At 43.3% G+C, this 12769-nt stretch overlaps 1 protein-coding gene across 1 annotated transcript; it reads right to left on the bottom strand.

Moving 5' to 3' along the window:
- Nucleotides 1-215: 215 nt before the first annotated feature.
- LOC138869000 (uncharacterized) lies at nt 216-605 on the bottom strand. Its single transcript, XM_070146585.1, has one exon. It carries the CDS (start codon nt 603-605, stop codon nt 216-218), a length of 390 nt encoding a protein of 129 aa, XP_070002686.1.
- Between the last annotated feature and the right edge of the window lie 12164 nt (nt 606-12769).

Here is a 12769-nt window from a genome sequence, read left to right as displayed (position 1 = left end):
TGCTTTGAAGACAACTATTTTTTTCTTTTCTTGTTGAGTTTACCTGTCCAAGTGAGTTTTCTCAAAGGCTATTAGATCACCTCTAAGTTCGTTATAGGACATTTTGTCAATATTCTGACATTCGAGAGCAATGACCTTTGGCTTCTAAATCATCGGTAGACTTCTGAGAATTTTTCTGACTTGTTCTCCGCTCTTTATTGTTCTACCAAAGGACTTTAGATCTCCAAGGATTTTGCTAAACCTGGAGACATTTCCTCTGCAGATTCTCCATACTTCATTTGAAATAGCTCATACTCACGAACCAAAAGATTTATCCTTATTTCTTTTACCTTGTTGGTTCCTTCATATGTGACCTCTAATTTATCCCATATTTTCTTAGTAGTTTCAAAACTTGAGATCTTTTCATACCTTTCACCACTAATAGCATTATACAGTAGAATGTTTGTTTTAGCATTCACAGCTATGACAATAGCTTGCTCATCAGTATAATCATCAAAATCAAGTGGATCAGTTGATACTATGACTTGACCATTCTCATCTTTCCTTGGGGGAATCAGAAGATTTCCCTTTTTGATAACCCGCCAGACTTTAATGTCATATGACATGGTGTATGTTTTCATACGCACTTTTCAATGAGAAAAATGTTGTTTGTTGAAATATGGTGGTCGTACTTGAGAGGTTTTTTCTTGAAATAATGTACCAACGACTGTGTTCGATCCCATGATCTTTTCCTTACTAGCTATTAAGTAAAGTTTGTGAGCCTTGCTTTGATACCAATTGAAAGTACAAGAGAGGGGGTGGGGTTAATTGTGGTTTTTAAAAAATAGTTGACTAAGGATGAGATTAGTCGACTAGATCTTGTGCAGAATATAAATAAAGATAAACAAAGATAATAGTAAACTGAACAACACACATGAATTTTTATACTGGTTCGGTACCGGTGTGGTACTTACGTCCAGTTTCCCTTGGGTCACAATGGTTCTTTTAGATCTTGAAAATAATTACAACAATGATGGTTTTAACTCGTTCACCACCAACGGAATGTAGTAGCTATATATTTTGAATATTGACACAACTTTCTTTTGCGTTCTAACTCTTCTTATCTTTTATGGCACTAGTAAACTGAAGAATACAGTGTTTATGCTAAGAAGTAGAGAGACTTACAAGATAGTGCTTGTAGTTGCGTAAATCTCCTTTATGAACTGAGCAGAGTTCTTATAGGAGAGTTTGAGAGCCGTTGCGATTTTTCTTGATTGAGGCATAAAATCCTCTAAGGGATTTGACCCATGGGGTGCCTCTAGAATCATGCACTTGAGATGGGCTGGATTCGTTCATGACTTTCCTTGTCACGTCCTTATTTTATGGAGAGATTTGAGCCTTCAGCTTGCCGATTGAAGATGCCGGATATTATTTGATCTTCACTTGATATATTTCCTTGTTTGATAGTCTTGACCTCTTTCGATTGAGACTGAGAGTACACAACACATTTAGTTTCCTTTTTGATGGCTTCTTGTCCTTTGATTCAACATCATCTCATTTGGTTTAGACATCATCAACTCCTTTTATTTAACATCTTTTCCTTTGGTTTAGAAATCATCTGTGATGACCCGTCCAGTCATCTCATGAGTTACCGCTCCGTTTTCTCCATTTCTGCTTCATTATGCTTTGTTTATCCGTGTTATATGGTATCAGGTTGATCAGATAAAATCCAGAATGATTTTGGTAAAGTTTGAGACACTTAGTCTCTTTTAAGGAAGTTTAAGTTGGAAAAGTCAACTAGATGTTGACTTATGTGTTAGAGGGCTCGGATGTGAGTTCCGATGGTTTGTTTAGCTTCGGGATGTGATTTGGGACTTAGGAGTGTGATCATAATGAGTTTTAGAGGTTCGGATTAGATTAAGGCTTGAATTGGCGAAGTTGATATTTTGGCGATCTCCGGTTGGTTGGTTAGATTTTGATATAGGTGTCGGAATAGAATTTTGAGAGTTGCAGTAGCTCCGTTGTGTTATTTGGGATGTGTGTGCAAAGGTTTAGGTCATTCGGACGTGGTTTGGTTGGGTGTTTTATCAAAAGCGGAATTTGGAGGAATTTTGAAACTTAGGCTTGAATCCGATATGTTTTGGTTGATTTGATGTTGTTTGAGGTGTTTTGAAGATTGTTACAAGTTTGAATAAGGTTTTGGGATATGAAGGTACCTTTGGTTGAGGTCCCGGGGGCCTCGAGTGAGTTTTGGGTGGTAAATCGGACCATGTTGGTCAAGGCTGGATTTTGTCCGTAACATTCGCGAGAAAGGATTCGCATTCGCAAAGGGGTGGCAAGTGATGCATCGCATTCGCGAGAAGGGCAGTGTGTTCGCGTAGAGGAATTGGGTCAGCTAGGTTTGTGGTCAAGTTGTTCATCGCATTTGCGAGAAAGGGAGTGCGTTCGCGAAGAGTAAGTCTGAGGAACCATCGCGTTCGCGATGGACTTTTCGTGTTTGCGTAAGAGGATTTTGGTCAAATTCATTTTTGTGCTTCACGAACGCGAAGCGTTGACCGTGTTCGCGGAGAAGGAATTAATGCCTGGGCAGAAAGTTTTTAAGGTCATCTTGTTCGCAAATGTGGGGTTTATTTCCTCCATAGTTGGTCATTTTTGGAGCTTTTTGAAGGATATTGAAGAGGGATTCAAGGGGAAACATGTGGACATAAGAATTTTGGACTAAAAACTCGATTCTATTGTGAATTCTACCTAATAACTCATGGAATCTAAGCCTAAAATTGAAGAATTAGAGCTTGAGATTAAGAGACTTAAAATGAGGATTTGATGGGTTATTTGGACTCCGATTTCAGTGTTCTTGGTATGTATGAACTCGTGGGGAGATAAGAAATCCGTTGATGTAAAAATTTTCGAATTTCAAGATGTGGGCCCGGGGGTCGGGTTTTGGTAATTTCGGGATTTGTGTCGTATTTTGAATATTTTCGCTTGGGCTTCGTTCCCTTAGCATATTTTGACGTCCTCGTTATGATTTTGGATAGATTCAACGCGAGTGGAGGCCGATTTGAGGGGAAAAGGCATCACGAGCTAGGGATTTGACTGGTTCGTGGTGAGTAATGATTGTAAATGATGTTCTGAGGGTTTGAAACCCCAGATTGCACATCGTAGTGCTGTATTGAGGTGAGGCACATGCTTGATGACGAGCATGGGGTCGTGCACTGTTGGGCATTGTGACTTACTCCATCCCAGATGACTATTTTACCGCGTATTTGACTGAAATTTTTTTGCTATCATCCTGATTTGGGCTAAATGCCATATTTGGGCTTCGTGCCAACTATTTGAACCCTTCGGAGATATTTACTCACTATTTTGACTTTATACTTTAATTCAGTCATGTTATATTTCACTATTTTTCATACTCATCCATGTTTACTCTATTTTAACACTTACATGATCTTTAAACTGATGTTTTGGCCTGAAAAACATGTTTTACTACTGCCCGAGTGGCTTGTAAGGATTTCATACTGAGTAAGGCCGAGGGCCTATGCTGTGAGGAAATATTTGATACTGATTATGAGGCCGAGAGCCTAAGATATGTACGCTACAAGGTGGCTTGATTGATATAAGACCGAGGGCCTAGTGATGATGCCACGAGGTGGCTTGATATTATGCTTCGGCCGTAAGGGGCCCCTCCAGGAGTCTGTACACCCCCAGTGAGAGTTGGTACCCATTGTGATGTGAGATTGAGCCCGAGGGGTTGGTATTGTTCTATGTGATTGCCCGAGGGGCTGGTCCCGTGTGTAGATATTGCCCGAGGGGCGAATTTGTTGATATTGTGCCCGAGGGGCGTGCCTTTATGTGTTTACTTTTCATAATTGACTATCAATTACTTGCTTAATCATTAAAAAAGGCTTTTCAGGAAACTACGTTTGAGCTAAAGAATTTTACTTATATTTCGCTGGTTTACTATTTTAATTGTTTTACTGCTTCATTATAGAATGCTTTGTGCCTTACGTGATTTCTTGCTTTCAGTCTTTATTTACATTTGTTACTCACTGAGTTAGAGTACTCACTTTACTCATTGCACCCCTGTGTGCAGATTCAGGCATTGCTGATCCTGCCAGTGCGAGTTGAGAGCTCTCGGCAGACATTTAGTGTTCACGAGGTAGCTGCTTGATGTCCGCAGTCCTGTGTTTCTCCCTCCTTATCATTCCTATCTCTTATCAGACATTTTGTAATAGTTTGTATACTTTTCAGACTTGTATTAGGATCTATAGATGCTCATGACTAGTGACACCCCGATATCGGGCTGTGTTGGGTTATTCTTCCGCTTATTTATGATATTATCTGCTACTTTGTATTATTTTATCATGTTTTGACTGTTTCTTAATGCTTAACTGTTAATAAATTGGAAAATGGGAAGCGTTGGCTGGCCTTGTCTTCACAAGAGGCTCCATCACGACCGGGTCCGGGTTTAGGGTCGTGGCAAGTTGGTATCAGAACCTAGGTTACATAGGTCTCACGAGTCATGAGCAGGTTTAGTAGAGTCTTGCGGATCGGTACGGAGATGTCTGTATTTATCCTTGAGAGGCTACATATCCTTTAGTAAAAACTTCATATTCTTGGAATTCTTGTCGTGCGAACTTGTTGATCTGAGTACTAAATTTCTGTTATTCTATTCTCTCACAGATGGTGAGGACATTTGCTATCAGTCAGGATGGACGACCACCAGTGCCACCAGGATCTATAGATGCTCATGACTAGTGACACCCTGGTATCGGGCTGTGTTGGGTTATTCTTTTGCTTATTTATGATATTATCTGCTACTTTGGATTATTTTATCATGTTTTGATTGTTTCTTAATGCTTAACTGTTAATAAATTGGAAAATGGGAAGCGTCGGCTGGCCTTGTCTTCACGAGAGGCGCCATCATGACCGGGTCTGGGTTTAGGGTCGTGACAAGTTGGTATAAGAACCTAGGTTACATAGGTCTTACGAGTCATGAGCAGGTTTAGTAGAGTCTTGCGGATCGGTACGGAGACGTCTGTATTTATCCTTGAGAGGCTACATATCCTTTAGTAAAAACTTCATATTCTTGGAATTCTTGTCGTGCGAACTTGTTGATCTGAGTAACAAATTTCATTTATTCTATTCTCTCACATATGGTGAGGACATGTGCTATCAGTCAGGATGGACGACCACCAGTGCCACCAGCTATGGCCACCAAAGGCCGAGGACATGGTCGTGGTAGGGGTAGAGCAGCTAGGGCAGCACCTACAGATCTACTAACTGCCCCAGTTCAGGATCAGGTCTCAGTTATGGACACTCCAGCAGCACCAGCCCAGGCACCAGCTGTGCCCATTGTGATTTCAGGTCTTCAGGAGGCATTGGCTCAGATCTTATCAGTTTGCACTGGCCTAGCTCAGGCAGTTTCAGCCACTACAGCCGCAACTACTTCTCAGGTCGGTGGAGGCAATCAGACTCCCGCCGCTCGCACACCTGAGCAGGTCGTGCAGGGACTTCAAACACTGGGGGGCACATCCATCTGAGCCGGTTGCAGATACTCAGGACTATGTAGTTCCTGCTATGCCGGAGGATGAGCAGCGTAGGTTAGAGAGTTTTGGTAGACTGTATCCTCCGACCTTCAGTAGTGTAGAGGGCGAGGATGCCCAGCGTTTCTTAGATAAGTGCTAAAGAATGCTTCATACAACGGGTATTCTGGAGACTAGTGGGGTCGCTTTCACTACTTGTTGATGGCCTCACTTATCAGCTTCATATTCTCATGACCAGGGAGAGGATTATTGGTGCTACTTTCGAGGAGGTTATGAATATTTCCCACAATATTGAGTCTGTTCGTTGCTAGGAGCGCGAGGAGAGGGAGGCCAAAAGGCTTCGAGGATCTGGTAGTTACAGTGGTACTCCTTCGATGGGTCAGTTTTAGCATGGCAGAGGCCTTCCATTCAGGCATGCTCAGCCAGCTCGTATAGGTTATCGTTGGGCGTCATTGGGTCATGGTTCTCACAGTTCTCATCAGGGCCAGTCATCACTTAGTTCCCTTCCAGCTCAGAGTTTGTCCCGTGCTCCATCAATTCATGGCTCTTTTATGCCGAGCGCATCTGCTAGTCACTCCGGTGTGAGGGGTTCCCTTCAGTCCCCTTCTCCAGCACATGGGAGTTGTTACGAGTGTGGTGATATTGGTCATATGTGGAGGCAGTGCCCTCATCGTCTTGTAAGTTCATCTCAGTAGAGGGGTCAGTCATCGGCTTCAGCGCCAGTTACTTCACCACCACCCACCCACCCAGCTAGGGGTGGAGGTCAGTCAGCTAGGGGTCACCCCAGAGGGGGAAGTCGATTAGGTGGTGGTCAGGACCGTTTCTATGCACTTCGAGGAAAACCCGATGCTATTGCTTCAGATGCTGTTATTACAGGTATTGTTTCAGTCTGCCACAGAGATGCCTCTGTATTATTTGATCCCGGTTCTAATTTTTATTATGTGTCATTATACTTTGCTCGTTATTTGGGTATGCCCCATAAGTTTCTTACTTCACCTGTTCATGTATCTACCCCGGTGGGTAATACTATTATTGTAGACCGTGTGTACCGATCATGTTTGGTGATTATTGGGGGCCTGGAAACCCGAGTGGATCTGTTATTATTGAGCATGGTGGATTTTGATGTCATTTTGGGCATGGATTGGTTATATCCATGTCGTGCTATTTTGGACTGTCATGCTAAGATAGTCACATTGGCTATACCAGGTGTGCCACAACTCGAGTGGCAAGGTGTGACTGATTATGTTCCTAGTAGAGTGATCTCATTCTTGAAATCCCAATGTATGGTTGGGAAGGGTTGTCTTTCTATATGGCCTTCGTGAGGGATGTCGGTGCTGAGACTCCCAGTATTGATTCTATTCCAGTTGTGAGGGATTTTCCCAATGTGTTTCCTGCAGACTTGCTGGGCATGCCACCGGACAAGGATATTGATTTTGGTACAGACCTGGTGCCAGGAACTTAGCCTATCTCTATTCCGCCATCTCGTATGGCACCAACGGTGTTGAAGGAGTTAAGGGAGCAACTTCAGGAATGCCTTGATAAGGGGTTCATTCGGCCTAGTATGTCACCTTGTGCTGCGCCGGTTCTATTTGTGAAGAATAAAGATGGCACAATAAGGATGTGCATTGATTATAGGTAGTTGAACAAAGTAACAGTTAAGAACAAGTATCCTTTGCCTCACATTGATGATTTATTCGACCAGCTTCAGGGAGCTAGAGTGTTCTCTAAGATTGATCTCCATTCAGGTTATCACCAGTAGAAGATCAGGGACTCAATTATTCTTAAGACAGCTTTCAGGTCCCGATATGGTCATTATTAGTTCTTGGTGATGTCTTTTGGGCTAACTAATGCCCCAGCAGAGTTCATGCATTTGATGAATAGTGTGTTCCGACCTTATCTTGACTCGTTTGTCATAGTCTTCATTGATGATATTCTGGTGTATTCGCATAGTTAAGAGGAGCACGTAGAGTATTTGAGAGTTGTGTTGCAAAGATTGAGGGAGGAGAAACTTTATGCAAAATTCTCCAAGTGTGAGTTTTGGCTCAGTTCAGTGGCTTTCTTAGTGCACGTGGTGTCCAGCGAGGGTATTCAGGTTGATCCGAAGAAGATAGAGGCGGTTCAGAGTTGGCGCGGACCGTCCTCAGCCACAGATATTCACAGCTTTCTTGGTTTGGCAAGCTATTATCGCCGGTTTGTTTAGGGATTCTCATCTATCGCATCGCCCTTGACCAAGTTGACTCAGAAGGGTGCTTCGTTTGTATGGTCGGACGAGTGTGAGGAGAGCTTTCAGAAGCTCAAGATAGCTTTGACCACAGCTCCAGTGTTGGTCTTGCCATCCGCTTCAGGTTCATATACCGTGTATTGTAATGCTTTGAGAGTTGGGATTGGTTGTGTGTTGATGCAGGAGGGCAAAGTTATTGCTTATGCTTCTCGTCAGTTGAAGCCCCATGAGAAGAACTACCCCGTTCATGATTTGTAGTTGGCTGTCATAGTTCACGTATTGAAGATTTGGAGGCATTACTTGTATGGCATATCTTGTAAGGTGTTCACTGATCACCGCAGTCTTCAGCATTTGTTCAAGCAAAAGGATCTTAATTTGAGACAACGGAGATGGTTGAAGTTGCTTACGGATTATGATATCACTATATTGTACCATCCGGGAAAGGCCAATGTGGTGGATGATGCTTTGAGCTGAATGGCAGAGAGTACGGGGAGTTTGGCATATGTTTCAGTTGGGGAGATACCTCTTGTAGTTGATGTTCAGGACTTGGCCAATTGGTTCGTGAGGTTAGATATTTCGGGGCCCAGTTGGGTATTGACTTGTGTGGTTTCTCGGTCTTCCTTATATGATCACATCAGAGAGCACCTGTATGATGATCAACACTTGCTTGTCCTTAAGGACAGGGTTTAGCATGACGATGCTAGAGATGTGACCATTGGAGATGATGAGGTGTTGAGGATGCAGGGCCGAATTTGTGTGCCGAATGTGGATGGGCTTCGGGAGTTGATTCTAGAGGAGTCCCATAGCTCGCGGTATTCCATTCATCCAGGTGCCACGAAGATGTATCAGGATTTGAGGAAGCACTATTGGTGGAGAAGAATGAAGAAAGATATTGTGGGATTTGTAGCTTGGTGTCTCAATTGTCAGCAGGTAAAATATAAGCATCAGAGACCAGGTGACTTGCTTCAGCGGATAGATATTCCCAAGTGGAAGTGGGAGAGGATCACTATGGAGTTTGTTGTGGGACTTCCAGGGACTTTGAGAAAGTTCGATGTTATTTGGGTGATTGTGGATTGGCTGACCAAGTCCGCGCACTTCATTCCTGTGTGTCTACCTATTCTTCAGAGCAGTTGGCAAAGATCTATATCCGGGATATTGTTCGTTTGCATGGTGTCCTAGTTTCCATCATCTCAGATAGGGGCACTTAGTTTACTTCGCAGTTTTGGAGGTCTGTGCAGCGAGAGTTGGGTACTTAGGTTGAGTTGAGCACAGCTTTTCACCCTCAAACGGACGGGCAATCAGAGCGCACTATTCAGATATTGGAGGACATGTTGAGTGCTTGTGAAATTGATTTTGGAGTGTCATGGGATCAGTTTCTACCGTTTGCGGAGTTTGCTTATAACAACAGCTACCAGTCGAGTATTCAGATGGCTCCATATGAGGCTTTGTATGGGAGGCGGGGTAGATCTCCAGTTGGTTGGTTCGATCCCGGTGAGGCTAGGCTATTGGGGACAGACTTGGTGCAAGATGCCTTAGAAAAGGTGAAGGTGATTCAGGAGAGGCTTCGTACAGCGCAGTCAAGGCAAAAGAGCTATGCTGATTGGGAGGTTCGAGATGTGTCCTACATGGTTGGTGAAAAAGTTATGTTGAAGGTTTCTCCCATGAAGGGTGTTATGAGATTCGGGAATAAAGGAAAGTTGAGTCCTCGGTTCATTGGGCCTTTCGAGGTGCTTCGAAGGATTGGGGAGGTGGCTTATGAGCTTGCCTTGCCACCCAGCTTATCGAGTGTGCATCCGGTATTTCATGTTTCTATGCTCCGGAAGTATATTGGAGATCCGTCTCATGTTTTTGATTTCAGCACGGTTCAGTTGGATGATGATTTGACTTATAATGTGGAGCCAGTAGCTATTTTGGGTCATTAGGTTCGAAAGTCGAGGTCAAAGGATATAGCTTTAGTGAAAGTGAACTGGAGAGGTCGGCCCGTGGAGGAGGCTACCTAGGAGACCGAGCAGGAGATGCAGAGCAGATATCCTCACCTATTTGAGGCTTCAGGTATACTTTTTGACTCATTCGAGGACGAACATTTGTTTACGTTGGGGAGGATGTGACGACCCGGCCAGTCGTCTCATGAGTACCACTCTGTTTTCCCTATTTTTGCTTCATTATGCTTTGTTTATCCGTGTTATATGGTATCGGGTTGATCGTATCGAATCCAGAATGCTTTTGGTAAAGTTTGAGACACTTAGTCTCTTTTAAGGAAGTTTAAGTTGGAAAAGTCAACTGGATGTTGGCTTATGTGTTAGAGGGCTCCAATGTGAGTTCCGGTGGTTTGGTTAGCTTCGGGAGGTGATTTGGGACTTAGGAGTGTGATCGGAATAAGTTTTGAAGGTTCGGAGTAGATTTAGGCTTGAATTGGCGAAGTTGATATTTTGGCGATCTCCGGTTGGTAGGTGAGATTTTGATATATGGGTCGGAATGGAATTCCGAGAGTTGCATCAGCTTCGTTGTGTCATTTGGGATGTGTGTAAACAAAACTTCAGGTCATTCAGACGTGGTTTGGTTGAGTTTTTGATTAAAAGCGGAATTTGGAAACTTAGGCTTGAATCCGATGTGTTTTGGTTGATTTGATATTGTTTGAGGTGTTTTGAAGATTGGTACAAGTTTGAATAAGGTTTTGGGATATGATGGTACCTTTGCTTGAGGTTTCGGGGGCCTCGGGTGAGTTTCGGGTGGTCAATATGAACATTTCATGAAGTTTGGAATTGCAGAAATTTGTTGTTTAGTGTTGCAGACAATAGACATTCGCGTTCGCGAGAGGGGAGCCGCGATCGCGAAGGGTTAGCTGGTCAAGGCTTGATTTTTGCCTTCGCGTTCGCGAGAAAGGCTTCGTGTTTGCGAAGGGATGGGAAGTGATGCATCGCGTTCGCGAGAAGGGCAGTGCGTTCGCGTAGAGGAATTGGGTCAGTTGGGTTTGTGGTCGAGTTGTTCATCGCATTCGCCAGAGAGGGAGTGCGTTCGCGAAGAGTAAGTCTGAGGAACCATCGCGTTCGCGATGGCCTTGTCGCGTTCATGTAAGAGGATTTTGGTCAAAGTCATTTTTGTGCTTCGCGAACGCGAGGCGTTGACCGCGTTCGCGAAGAAGGAACTAATGCCTGGGCAGAAAGTTTTTAAGGTCGTCTTGTCCGGGAATGTGGGGTTTATTTCCTCCATAGTTGGTCGTTTTTGGAGATTTTTGAAGGATATTGAAGAGGGATTCAAGGGGAAACATTTGGAGGTAAGAATTTTGGACTTAAAACTCGATTGTATTGTGAAATCTACCTAATAAATCATGGAATAAGCCTAAAATTGAATAATTAGGCCTTGAGATTAAGAGACTTAAAATGAGGATTTGAGGGGCCATTTGGACTCCGATTTTAGTATTCTTGGTATGTATGAACTCGTGGGGAGATAAGAAATCCGTTGATGTGATTTTTTTTGAATTTCGAGACATGGTCCCGGGGGTCGAGTTTTGGTAATTTCAGGATTTGTGTCGTATTTTGATTATTTTCGCTTGGGCTTCGTTCCCTTAGCATATTTTGATGTCCTCGTTCTGATTTTGGATAGATTCGACGCAAGTGGAGGCCGATTCAAGGGGCAAAGGTGTCGCGAGCTATGGATTTGACCGGTTCGAGGTGAGTAATAATTGTAAATGATGTTCAGAGGGTTTGAAACCCCAGATTGCACATCGTGGTGCTATATTGAGGTGAGGCACACGCTTGATGACGAGCGTAGGGTCGTGCATTGTTGGGGATTGTGACTTAGTCCATCCCGGATGACTATTTTATCGCGTATTTGACTGAAATTTATTTGCTATCATCTTGATTTGGGCTGAACGCCATATTTGGGTTTCGTACCAACTATTTGAACCCTTCGGGGATTTTTACTGGTATTTCCTCACTGTTTTGACTTTATACTTGAACTCAGTCATGTTATATTTCACTATTTTTTGTACTCAGCCATGTTTACTCTGTTTTAACACTTATATGATCTTTTAACTGATATTTTGGGCTGAGAAACATGTTTTACTACTGCCCGAGTGGCTTGTGAGGATTTCTAACTGAGTAAAGCCGAGGGCCTATATTGTGAGGAAACATTTGATACTGATTATGAGGCCAAGGGCCTGAGATATGTACGTCGCGAGGTGGCTTGATTGATATGAGGCTGAGGGCTTAGTGATGATGCCACGAGGTGGCTTGATATTGCGCTTGGGTCGTAAGGGGCCCCTCCAGGAGTTTGTACAACCCCAGTGAGCGCAAGTACCCATTATGATGTGAGATTGAGCCCGAAGGGCTGGTATTATTCTATGTGATTGCCCGAGGGGCTGGTACTGTTCTGAGATGTTGCCCGAAGGGCGGATTTGTTGATATTGTGCCCGAATAGAGAGCCTTTATGTTTTTACTTTTCATAATTGACTGTCAATTACCTGCTTAATCATTGAAAAAGGCTTTTCATGAAACTACGTTTGAGTTAAAGAATTTTACCTATCTTTCACTGGTTTACAATTTTAATTGTTTTACTGCTTCATTATGGAATGCTTTGTGCCTTATTGTTACTCACTAAGTTGTAGTACTCACTTTACTCCCTGCACCCCTGTGTGCAGATTCAAGCGTTGTTGATCCTGCCAGTGCGAGTTGAGAGCTCCCGACAGACATTCGGAGTTCACGAGGTAGCTACTTGACGTCCGCAGTCCCGTGTTTCTCCCTCCTTATCATTCCTATCTCTTATCAGACATTTGTAATAATTTGTAGACTTTTCAGACTTGTATTAGGATCTATAGATGCTCATGACTAGTGACACCCCGGTATCAGGCTGTGTTGGGTTGTTCTTCTACGTATTTATGATATTATCTGCTACTTTGGATTATTTTATCATGTTTCGATCGTTTCTTAATGCTTAACTATTAATAAATTGAAAAATGAGAAGTGTCAGCTGGCTTTGTCTTCACAAGAGGCGTCATCACGACTGTGTCCGGGTTTAGGGTCGT

The sequence above is a fragment of the Nicotiana sylvestris genome, chromosome 5, assembly GCF_000393655.2.
Source record: "Nicotiana sylvestris chromosome 5, ASM39365v2, whole genome shotgun sequence".
Taxonomy (NCBI): domain Eukaryota; kingdom Viridiplantae; phylum Streptophyta; class Magnoliopsida; order Solanales; family Solanaceae; genus Nicotiana; species Nicotiana sylvestris.
This window is presented reverse-complemented; position numbering and strand designations above follow the sequence as displayed.